This window comes from Falco rusticolus, chromosome 13, assembly GCF_015220075.1.
Source record: "Falco rusticolus isolate bFalRus1 chromosome 13, bFalRus1.pri, whole genome shotgun sequence".
Taxonomy (NCBI): Eukaryota; Metazoa; Chordata; class Aves; order Falconiformes; family Falconidae; genus Falco; species Falco rusticolus.
The window spans coordinates 23,654,850-23,667,650 of NC_051199.1; the positions used below are offsets into that span (position 1 = coordinate 23,654,850).

The following is a 12,801-nucleotide window of genomic DNA, read 5'->3' on the forward strand; positions in this document are numbered from 1 at the left end:
AACAGTTCACACTGGGATAATGTATGTTTTTAAAAGATTTTTTTCTGTTGGACAGGAAAGAAATCAGGTAACGTGTAAATTTAAACTTTTACATCTGGATTAAATTGTGTTTTGATCTTATTTACTAGATGCCTGAGTCTTTTCCACTGTCCAAGTCATAATATTCCATAATAGTGCCTTAAAATCAAGAAAGGCAGTAACAAGAGAGCATGTAAAAACTTCCAGTGAGGAACAGTACTGGATGTTCTTTGAAGACATTTTTTGTCATTATGACAGTATGCGCGTAAATTCCCCAATTACTCACTTCAGCATTTGAAGAAATCTTAGATGCATTGTTTACTCCTTTGATTTGGAGGAATCTTAGTTAAAAAGCTTTCAAGTACGCTCTCAGTAGAATTGTTTGAATCATTTCTGGAGCACTGTAAAGACTACTAGGTGAAGGCAGTTATAATCAAAGCCCTGCTTTTTGAATTTGCTGAAAAAGTTCAGCACAGATGTGTCTGTTTGTAGAAAGCCAGTTGCTATTATTATTTTTATATTGATTCTAATTTGAAGAAAATGCCAGAATAGTCAAGATCAGAAATTGGATCTTCAATATTGGAAGTACTAGAACAATCATTTATTCAAGACCAAAAGGATGATGAAAGGTTGTGCACGAAATTGCTTGTATTGCTTTCCTCACTCAAGCATAGAGTAAGGGCTTTCCAACATGCAATTTTCAGAGTGTAAAGCTAAGAAGATTATTTATCTTCATCATCCATAGGATAGAATTATGAGCTCCTGGGGTTTAAAACCTACATCGAGGAAAAAATCTTTTCAAATTCATATACTGTTTTCAGTAGATGGGGTTTTTTTCATAGTTTATGCTGCCTTTTTTTTTTTTTTGATACAAATATGGAAGCAATAATAAATTATTAATCTGAAATCACTGTGTGACTGTTCCCAGCAGAAATTGTACACAGTTAATTGTGTGCTTGGTGGTAGCACAGGGGGAGACTGTCTCAGAATTCTTCTTTAATTAAAATTACATAGAATTACGGAGTACCGACTGTGAACAGTAATGAAATGTTGGTAGTACTGGCCTGTTTATCTGGAAAATAATATTGGAATATTTTGAAAAGAATGGGTGTCCTTTATCTGGGAAAGGAAGCACGCGTTCTTAAGTAAAACCTGACATAAAAAGAAGTTATTCTCTGAGTAAATTCTGTCTATACCATACTTCTGTAATTTCCCACTATGAATATTCTTATAAAGATTACAGACAGATAAAGACAGACTAATTTTCAGCTGTGCCTATGTGCCATGACAGAGCAGATGACATGCAATACGAATTTTCCTCATGCTGCTTTGCCAAAGTCATCAGTCTTCAGAGAAATCCCTTCTATAAAAGAAAAATGGTGCTTCTGTGTGTCACAGGCAGTAATCTAGTACTGCGAGAGGTTACGCAGTATTGAGCTGACACTAGTGGGACTCTGGGCTACGGATTATGTTGAAACCATGGAGCTCTTCATGTGAAGAAGAGAGATCACTGCATTTTGGTCTTGCAGTCGGTAGTTTCATATCGATTGCAGTCTACAGCTGTCCATAGCTAGGAACATTTAAAAGGTGTAAATATGCAGCTGGGATACTACTGTTTAAGTACAGATGTTATTAACTAGTGGATATTAATAATAGGATCAAAGGAAGAAAGCAAAAAATCAGACCATAATCAAGAATTGATTCCTACCTGAAAGTGAGTAAATGTTTCCCCATGAAAACTATCAGCTTTTAAAATCAAAATGGAGGATGTCTTAAGATAATACTCTGTGACAAGAAACTCTGTATTGGTACAAATAGAGTAGAAAGATGCATTTTTCAAAAATGCTTATTGGAGTTAAGTGTCCAACTCCTAGAAAATCACTGAGATTTTGCCACTCAAATACTTTTCAAAACCTAACCAGAAATGATTCAATACATCTTTCATTTTTTTCCTATAGGCTGGTATCAGTCCTTTGTGCGTGTGTCTGCACAAGTAGCTCATTCCAAACCTGAAGAATTGGGGTACAAATGTAGCATTTCTGCCAAATGTAGATTTATGTACTGCTTTAATTTAGTTGTGCACTATTCTTTTTGTGTTTTTTTGTTTGTTTTTTTTTTTAAAGTTTTATTAAGTGTTGCTTTAATTAAAAAGCAGATACATGAATATTTTAAAATACATGCAGGGATAGTGCAGTTCAAAATCCTTCTCAAATTCGACTCTGTTCTGTTTTCATTCACACAGAAGTTAAGACTTGAGTGCTGGGATTTTTTTGGCTTTAAATTGCTAGTTCATAAACCATCGAAGCAGGTCTTACTGTACAGCAGAGAATGATCTTATTTATATCACATATACATGACCCTTCTTATTATGATTTCCATCCTTTTCTCTCCTCTGTACCTTTCTAATGTTTGTTGTATCTACTTTTTATGTCTGGTCTTAATTACATTACAGGCAATTTAGAAATAGGGCTGTCTTTTATTCTATGTTTGTTACATCACACAACAGGGAACCGTGTCTGACTGTGAATACCAGTCACAATACATAATTATAGCTTCAGTCATTTGAAGCTGATGTGAATTTGACACGTGACTTAACAAGTATAATTTGCAGGGAACAACCAAAAAAGGGAAAGGAAGAAAGCCTACCTAGAGACAACTTAGCACAAAACCATAATTAGTTTAGCCCATATGTCACAAGCAGGGGTTTTCCAAATGTTATAAAAAATTATGACATTTTGATGTAGAATATTAAGTAATTTTTTTTTTTGTCATGAAACAGTACAAGAACAGTGGAAAAGTTTTAGATAGGTTACTGTAAAGCCCATGTGCTCCTTTCATAGAATATTATATGGATAGATGCATAGCTCTTCCATAAGCTTTCGTCCAAAATTTAAGTAGAGCATGGCACCAATCAGTGCCAGTCTTAATCATTTAAAAGCCTTTTAACAGTATTTGACCTTTCTGTTCAAATCTATCAGATGCCTCATAGGTGCACTATTTTAATAAGCTACTGCACTGTGCAGTGCTAATATGTAAACATTCATTAATGCCATGTTTTTAACATGATATAAAACTAGACGTCTGGAGGCTACCACAGTAACTACTGAACTTCTTTTAGGAGTGGCAGCAAGGTTCTAGATATGTTTCATAATTTCAAATACAGCCTGTACCCATCAAGTTTCAGACAAATAGAAATATCTCTTTTTCATTTGTTTTTGTATTCGTCAAATGAAGAGATCGTTTTGTGCACCCTCAAAAATTTAACTGAAGGACCATATAGATGTATATTCTAACACACACACACACACAAAAAAAAAAAAAGGCCTATGCTTTTACAGGTAAGCATCTGGAGCAGATTCTCAGAGTAGGACCTCGATAGCCAGATAGGTAGTAATTTTAAATTATTAAAAGATGACTGTTGGCAATGCAAAAGCTGACAGACTCTTCACTGTATAAGCAATGTTTGGCAGTGCTAAAAGTATAATGGAGCCCTGAAGAGGTGCTTAAATTAAAGGTCTGTCAGAATTTTTATTATGCACATTTTCAAGTATTAATAACTTCACTACAAAAATTCAACATAATCTGAACTCAGGTTCTAAGTGTAAAGGGAAAATATAATCCCCAAATTTAATATGCAAGTGACATTGGCACCTGTACTTGGGAGCTGGAATCACGGAACTCACATGAATGGATGACAGGATGAACAGGAATCATGAATATGTCTCTGTGTGTCAGTTATCAAGTTCACCCAAAGTGATAAGTTCTGTGCTGCTCCAGCCTGGCTGGCACTCATTAGAGGCTATAATTAAGGCTGAAGCATGTGGTTGCTTTGTGAGGTAGACAAATGTGTTCTGCTGTTTACTGATCCCTGAAGTCCGAAAATGTACAACTAGTGCCAGACGGAAGGATTGTTTCTCTCCCTATTTCTTACCATGACAGTTGAAAGCAGACAAAATGCTAAACTTGGCATCCTAGTCTATTTTAATACTAATGGAGCGATGGGGTTTTTTGGAAAAGATCCTCAATTCTGAAAATGTGCTCTTTTCCGCCAATGGCGCTACAGTCTGTTAAGCATAAGAAGGGATTTGCAGAAGCATTATGCATCATTAGCAATTTAAAATTTGAGTGGAATTTTGTTTGTTTTGATTTAAAGCATGCGCTGGACCAAGAACTTCCTTCAGTCAATGAAGTCCAATAGCCCGTATAAGACAGAGCATCAGGCTAAATGATCAGAATCTTCACAGTTACAGCCTGTGAACAAACAGCAACATCTGTTCCTGATCTGTCCCTTTTTTTTCACAGGGGAGATCGGAATGGAGAAGGAAGAGTAGAAACATCTAACAATTACAGACCCCACTTCTGAGGCATGTACTCTCAGTTCCCTGCTTTACTATGGACACGATGTCTGCATTCCTCAAACTGAGCATCTGTATTCCTCATTTCTAAAAATGGAATAACATTCCTCTATCGCAGAGCGATGCTGTGAGACTGAATACATTAAAAACTGAGATATGCTCAAACAGCATTGCGGACTAAATACGGATCTAAGATTGACAGGTTGATGTGCTAGGTAAGGTGTGTATGACAGAATGGTGGATGAGAAAAACTCATTTGTGAGCCATCCTTCATGGTTATTCCATACAGCACTAACTACCTAGAAGTCCACTTCTGATCCCTGAGTGCACAGACTGATTTATGATTTGTGTTGCAGTATTTTAAGACATGCCAAGGATTTTAGCATATATAGGAACTAAGGGTGCATAAAAAGTCACTGGGTTTTGCTATAGCCCAATTAAATCAAGTTCAATTACTACCCTACCAAAATTAAGACTGAGATAAGATATTAAGATTAAAATGTTTTACTTTTAAAGTAAGCTTTGTTTCTAGACTGGGGAAGGTGCAGTTTATTCAACTCCTGAGCAACTTAAAGTTAAATCTTGCATCTAAACTAGATACTGCTTATCTGCATGCCAGCAAATAGGCATATCCACTGCTGCTATAGAAAGGGAAAGCCCTCATGCTCACTGGTTGCAGGTACTTTTGCCACTCTTGTTTCTGGCACCTGCTCAAGTAGTTCAATACCTACTGAAAAACAGGCAAGCAATTTCAAATGTAGACATAAAAGGGTTAAACAGAAACAAGGATGCATCCAGACTGGGGAAAAAAAAGAAGACGTTTATATAATTTCTGACTTTTCACACATTTCACACTCATAGAACTTGAAAACACCTTCATTTTTTAAACAGCAAATTTGCAGATCATTAGCTGGTAATGTGCATTACTGCCTTTGGGTCTTTTGAAAACAAAAATGAAAAATGATCTAATTAAGCCTGGTCTACTGGTTGCAGCACATACCAGAGATCCAAGTTTGATTACTGATTCCAGTGCTTGTGCTGGGAATAAGATTATTGAACACTGTTTTAAAATGAAATTGTCTAATCAAACTATGATGTTTGAGTGACACAATACAGAATACTTTCCAGGCATTTGATTGAAGAAGCTGCTATGAAAGATCTTTCTTCTGGAAAGGTATAATATGAGAAATAGACATGGGAGCTCTGAATTTCTTAATACAGAGGCCACACTGAGCATTTTAGAAATCACTGGACCCTGTTTATGTAGCATGGATTCCATGGTTATACGACACAGTTTTTCACTGTGCAGTCTCCCTAATATTCCAACATCGCCATTCATTCAGTTTGGTATTTGTTTTATTTTGTCCCCAGTTATTCGTGTGTAGATTTTGATATTGAGTAAAACTATCATACTGCAAAAGGCAAAGAGTTTGATGGACAGGTTAGCAGGAATCTAGATAGCTAAGGTGGCTTTTTGCTTTGCCTCTCTCCTTCCTTCTACTTATACCCAAATTGAAGTTTGTGAACTCTTCGGTTCTGCATATGCAACAAGTGCTAGAGTTCCAGTGCAAAAGGACAGGTTCACAAAACATAGGTCACCTGTTACTGTTCCTCCGCTGAGGGACAGTGCAATGCATGGCCTCAGCAGATGGGGCTTCTACCAACCTAGCAGCCATCAGTGTTGACTGATCGTAAAAATTTAAATTTGCCCTGTCTTTCTGTGACTCTCGGAAGCAGTAAAAGTCTAATTACTGCCTGCATTCTTCTACTGGCACAGAAAGGAGAACAAAACTGTCACTTGTATGCCAGCGAAAATTAATCCCAGTCCTATAAATTACAGAGATTTATTAGTGTTTTAAATGTGTTTCTTCCCTGCTAGTTTCACTGCTGTGTTCTTACAGTCCTTTCTCCGTCTCCTGCAACTGTCAATGTGGGAGACCGGCTTTCCCTGACATGGACACTTGTTCTCCAGTGACTGAGATCCCTGCTCTCATCTGATTCTAGGGACTAAACTGCTTTCTGAGAGCAACCGCTCTGCTGAATTTCAGCAAACTGGGGAGTCTCCTTAAGTGTGTCTAAGCAGAGAAGGACTCAACAAATGTTAAGCCATTAGCATCTGTCTTGGCAATTATACAGCAATTTAGGAGAGCCATTAAGGTCCACTGGATGAATAACCCGGGTTTCAAATGGTTTCTTAAAACGTATAGTTAAAACAAGACAGTGTAACTTTCACAATGGCTAATTCAGTATCACAGGTCTTGGAGAACACACCAGAACGCCCCTTGCAAAAGTTTGTCGGGAACTAACGTGGAAATGATTTGGCCACACAGGGCGAAGTGGATCTGAATTACCACACTTCGCTCTGAAAGACGCCCGTCCTGGTTTTGCCTGGGACAAAGTTAATTTTCTTCCTAGTAGCTGGCACAGTGCTGTGCTTTGGATTTAGGATGAGAATGGTGTTGATAACGCACTGGTGGTGGGGTTGGTGCTGAGCAGGGCTCACACTAAGTCAACGACTTTCCAGCTTCTTGCACTACCCCACCGGTGAGCAGGCTGGGGGCACCAGGAGCTGGGAGGGGACACAGGTGGGACAGCGGACCCCAGCTGACCCAAGGGGTATCCTATACCATATGATCTCATGTTCTGTATATAAACTAGGGGGAAGCTGGATGGGGGCCACCTCTTGGGAACAGGCTGGCCATCAGTCAGCTGGTGACAAGCAATTGAATTGTGCATGCCTTTTTTCATATATTCTTTTATCATTGTTATTTTCCCTTATTTTTCGGGGGGTGGGGGTGTTGAGGGTGAGTAAGTGTCCATGCGGTGTTTAGCTGCCTGCTGGGTTAAACCGCAACATATGACAACTTTCAAAGGAGATTTTCAATTAGGTTCTCTCAAATCTTAGGCCAAGTAGTGGGCTTTCATTCATATGCTTAACATACACATTCAGTAGAGGATCGTAAATCAGATGTATAGATTTGTGGGTTTATTTCTAAAGTCTCTGTTAAATTATTGGGTAAGAAATTAAATGCTCATATTTGCCTTCTTTCATCCTTTGTGATAAAACTGCATGTTTCTCTTTGAGTAAAATAATTAATGTTCTGTGTAATGAAAAATTTCTTAATTAAGAGCCTTGCAGTCTACAAATTAAGCTTCATCTTAATATCTGGCAAAAAAAAAGACCCCAGATATTAAGAGAGAAGCAAGTAGCAACTCTACTAGTCTTATATGGTAATTTATTTTACCCATTGACCATAAAATATACAAAGTATGTGTTTAAGATTCAGAATGTTGAAGCACATCTACTTGAAGGGATGAGACTGCTCAGGAGAAAGAGCCCCTTGTTACCATTTTCATAGCCCTGAAAAAATATCAAATCTGCATAGCTTATACAATTAACAGACATAATTCATAAACAGAATAATATGCTTGACATTTCACACTTTCGATTTTACTTGGTAATAGGGTTTTCTAAGGGTCACCACAAGCAGACAGGCATCTTTATATGCTTGTAGAAAACAGAAGGGATCAGATTCCCCTGGATGACACCAGTTTAGCTCTACTGTATTCACTGGTGCTGCACAGAGCCTCACCAACTGCAAATATTGCCTGCGGTGGGGGCCTACCTCTCTTCTGCAGGGAGGTGGGGTCGTCTTGCATTTAGTTCTATTTGTTCATGGCCATGTAAATGCAGAAGGCTTTGTATTTGGGGGAAGTCAGTTGCTTAAGAGACACTTTCTAAGAATTTTCTGTAGTTTTCCTTTTATAAACAACATTTTATATGTTTATCAAACCGAGATCAGTCAGTGAAAAAAGAAACGTCTTTGTACGTGGTGAAATACATAGGGTTAGAAAACATGCAAAAAGGTGTACAGAGAAACTTTAAAAGAGTGTTAGTTTAAATAGTATGGACAAAATTCAGTCAAAAGGTGGGATGCAACATATCAAAAGTCCATTTCAAGAAAACAAAAAACCCTCCTCTTTAAATATCGTTACTGTTTTGTATCAAAACGTAGAAATTAACAACATTCTTTCTTTTAAAAAATTAAAAATATATATATGTATACAACAAGCAAGAAGACAAAACACATCAAAAATGGGAATTAAAAAAAAAACTCTTCAAAAGAAGACAAGAAGTCAAAAAAAGAGGGGAGTAAAAAGATTTTCAGGGATCCTTGTCATGCAAATCAGTTTGGCGGCAAAAAAATACCTTCGTCTTCAGCACCGTCATTATCACCTAAATCATCTGTCTGTTTCTTTGTAAGGGGACCTAGGATTGAGAACGGAGAAAATGGAGGAAAAAAGACAATTCAAGAATATACAAGACTGAAGAAAAAAAACAGTGAATATTAAAATCCCATGGATGTTTCAAGAAAAACATTTGCAGAGAGGGAAATCTTAGTTTATATCAACCAATTTTTCATTACGTTTTTCAAACATTAAAGCAAAACCTTCCCTAGGGGGTATTGCTATTAGAAACATCTTGCACAAGAATCAAAGAGTGCCCAGTGCTTTATTGTTTTTAAATGAAGAATCAAAGCTTGTTTACTAAAAGCATACCCACCATAAACTATATTTATCCACTTAATTTAATTGTTTTTTTGTTGTTGTTGTTATTAGGAATAATGGAGACAAGAACTGCCAAATTACCTCTTGCATTTGACGCAATAAGGTGGCTAATAAATGTCTTGACAGTTGGTTAAAACAATATTTTCTGTGAAATGCTAATTCACATTTCTGAGTTCAATTTCAGCTCATGCTTTACAAAGATAAGCATGGGTTTGACTTTTTTTTTCTTTTGACACACTCATTACATTCTCTTTTATATAGAACTGTAGATTCCCTTGAAACCTTTGACTACCTGCTGTGATATTTATAAAGAAACATGAAAATCCATAATCCAGACATAAACTAGAAACAAGAGCGAAATCCTAGACCAACTGAAGACAATGATTTCTGCCATTGATTTCAATGGGGCCAGGCTTTCATGCACTGTATACAAAAGTTGCATTGAATATTTAAGTTTTAGCTTGGGCAAGACACATGATATTGTAATTCCTTATTTCTATAAATAGATGGCAAGACAAAATTCTTTCATGCCCAGCACCTGTATTATTAACAAGTATTAATAGATTCATCATCTTTCCCAACAGGAAAAACACCTGCTCCTTTACCAAGTAATAAAAATATGCACCAGAAGGAAAGTCAAAGGCCATTCTGAAAATATTTCTACGTCATTTTACACACTTACGCACAAAAGACAGTTGGAACTCAGCATTATTTTTTTTTTTTTTACAGAGCGCTCTCATTTCCATGACATTCTGTAATTTGCATGCAAAAAAAGCAATCAGTACGAACACAGGACTAAGTAACAAAAAAAGAAAAAGCCAGCCAAGCACAGAGTAAAAACCAAGAACTTTCTCATGCATAAAATAGCAATAGACAAAAACAACAACAAAAAGGAGATGAACAGTATGTGTTGATATTTGCAGTAGATGTAGGCAAGAGACATGCATTAACTCTAAGCATTATGGAGTATTAAAATATTTGTAGTTAGAAAGCTTTCTCTAGCTCTGTTATTTACAGGATAGTAGTCATTCAGCATTAAACCTGTTGTTTATAGGCAAAATACCACATATCTAAGTGATGCATTTAACAAAAGACATTCATAAAATGTTTGTACCAGGTACATGGATTTGAGAAACAGAAACAACCCATGAAATACCATGAGATTTTAACTGAACGTAGGAACTGGACCATATTACTGAAAAAACCAAAGCTGAATACCTTAATTACTGCATCAGTCAGGAGTATAGTTTTAAACTCATTCTAAATACAGAACACTAGAATTATGCATCATAAATTAAACAGGAGCATTTTCATAGTCACATCTGCAACAATCACTCTGTTTAGCACAGAGCTTTGGTGATGCAATAGCTTTTCCTAATACAAGCCCTGAATACAACCCTTACAATATATGCTCTCTAGATAATGTGACCCGATCCAAATGCACACACTCAATGTCTTGCTGCCCATCATTCTCATACCATAGCAACTTTAGTTCTAAAAGAATAAAACCAGAAAAGTAAAAGATGTATGGAAAGAATAAAAATAATTTCATGGTGGGTTTTCAGCATGGTGAACAGGAAGAATGAAATTAAGAACTTTAAGAGCTATGGATTTAACAGAGCTATGCACTTAATAATGGAGAGCCAGACACAGCCAAAGATAGATAGATATATACATATACGTACACATTTTTAATGGCTTCTTGTTATCTTTTAAATTTTTTAAAGTCACCAGAAAGGAACAAAGTAGCATCTGGAAAGGCAAACAGCACACATTTCTCCAAATAACTTGCACAGAGAGGGGCAATTTCTTTTCTGGATGAAACCAAGATAATGAATTTTACATATTATTTTTTTTAATAGCTAGCCTTTGTGAGGTATTTTGGTTCCAGATCTCAACAGAAGTTACACAGTGCATCAAACATAACAATGCAAAAGACTAATCTCATACGATCTCGGATTTTACAATATATTGAAGCATAACTGGGGCTAGCTATTAAAAATAACCTGGGTGATTTTTTTATTTATATAGTTCTGAGTTTCTCTGAAAACAATAATAATAAAAAACCACAGCAGACCACCTTCCTTATAAACATCAAACCACAGAATCATTTAGGTTGGAAAAGCCCTTTAAGATCATCAAGCCCAACCATCAACCCAGCACGCCAAGTCTACCACTAAACCGTCTCCCTAAGTGCCACATCTACACGTCTTTTAAATACCTCCAGGGACAGTGACTCAACCACTTTCCTGGGCAGCCTGTTCCAATGCTTGACAATTCCTTCTGCAAACAGGCTGACCTATTTTTGAGTTGTCATAGATTAAACATGCCTTCTAATACCACTACATATGTAATTCACAATACAGGGGCTCTGCTTGCCATGTCCCCTGAGCAGGATGACTCACCCCTGGTGCAGACATGTGGCAGACACACCAGGCACCACTGAAAGCACTCTGTTAAGAAAGAGATGAGACACGATTTCTGCCACAAGTTCACTCCAGTCTGCAAATATAATGGGCCATATTCATTACATCTCAGCAACAACTAACTTAAAGAAATATAAACCAAAACGCTTCTGGCAGATTTTCGGCTTCTAGGAGTTAGGTCTAGAAACCAAAGCAGAGTTTGGTCCTTATGCACCAGGCATGAAACTACTTACCTATTATATCTGTACTTCACCTATACATATAGGGATATTGTGAATCTTAATTTGTATTTGTAAATTGCTCTGCAGTCCCTAAAAGAAACACCAGCTCAAGAGTCATTGTACATACAGCTGTCTAAAATGGCATACAGCAACATCCAGTGGTTCGATCTTGAATCCTCAAAGAGTAAGCAGAGCTCTGAGCTTGACTGTTTATGTGCTGCGTGGCCCATTTCATGTATGGCTGCTGAAGAAATTTTCTGAAATCTTTAAAAGAAGTTCTGGATTAGATTTCCACCCGTTTCACCAGTAATTCTCATTCTAAAATCAGTAAGAAATAGCTTTTGCTTCCGACTCTTTGGTTAACAGACTACACTGACTAACAACATCACTGTGTCTCTATGATCATAAGGAAAGACTGACGTCTTGAGTCCTTAAACAGGAAAACATGCTGAAATCACTATCAGATAAACAAAATAAAATCTTATGGAAAGATCCTATAAAATATAGCAGCCATAACACTTTTAAGTAAAAATAAGTCAGGCCTGAAATTCTTTAGTAGGTGTGTAATTTTCAGTTATTTTCTACAAGTTTTAATTAATATTCTATAGAAAGTTTATGGTTTTGTAAATTAAATGTATCCCTCAACTAGATTTATTTCTTTAGCCCTGTCTGTCAATTCATTATATGATTCTTTGGGGTTCTTCCATAATATGAATATTCTTTTCAAGTAACAGAAATTAATCTTAATATACTGATGCTAAAGCATAATACACTAGAAGCCAATTAAACAAAAGAAGAGTATGCATTTTACAGAATTATGATTGCCCAAAGTCTTTTGTCCACGGTTACTTTCCACTATAGCTTGTCTTCACCTTCTGTGAAGGCCCACTTATTCCTCCTCTGAGAATTTCACTTACAAAAATGGGCATCCATTACAAAAGGACCATTTTACAATGTATAAGACATAAGCCTTCAAATAGATACACTACCTTATTGAGATGGCCTAAATTTTAGCTAAAGTTTATGTAATAAATACTCAATGTCAACAGAGTAATCAGGTACCATAAATAATGGGCGGAAAAGAGGATACTAAAGCCTCTAAAATGCTGACACAAAGATGATTTACTTATCAAGAGGCTCTCTAAGGTTTAGTCTCATTTAGTCTCATGTTGCTGCATACCCATAACTCTCGTTAACGCTAATGGGAAAGTA

General features: G+C 36.6%; 1 protein-coding gene across 2 annotated transcripts in view; it reads right to left on the reverse strand.

The window, feature by feature from the left end:
* The window catches only part of NLGN1 (neuroligin 1), a 327,166-nt gene that overhangs the window by 202,218 nt on the left and 112,147 nt on the right, over positions 1 to 12,801 (reverse strand). The window contains exon 3 of one of the 2 annotated variants that reach the window (XM_037406768.1): positions 8,584 to 8,643. The exons of the other annotated variant lie outside the window; for it this stretch is intronic. Within the exon in view, the coding sequence (XP_037262665.1) occupies positions 8,584 to 8,643 (60 nt within the window). The remainder of the gene's footprint in view (positions 1 to 8,583; positions 8,644 to 12,801) is intronic. 2 annotated transcript variants of the gene reach the window in all.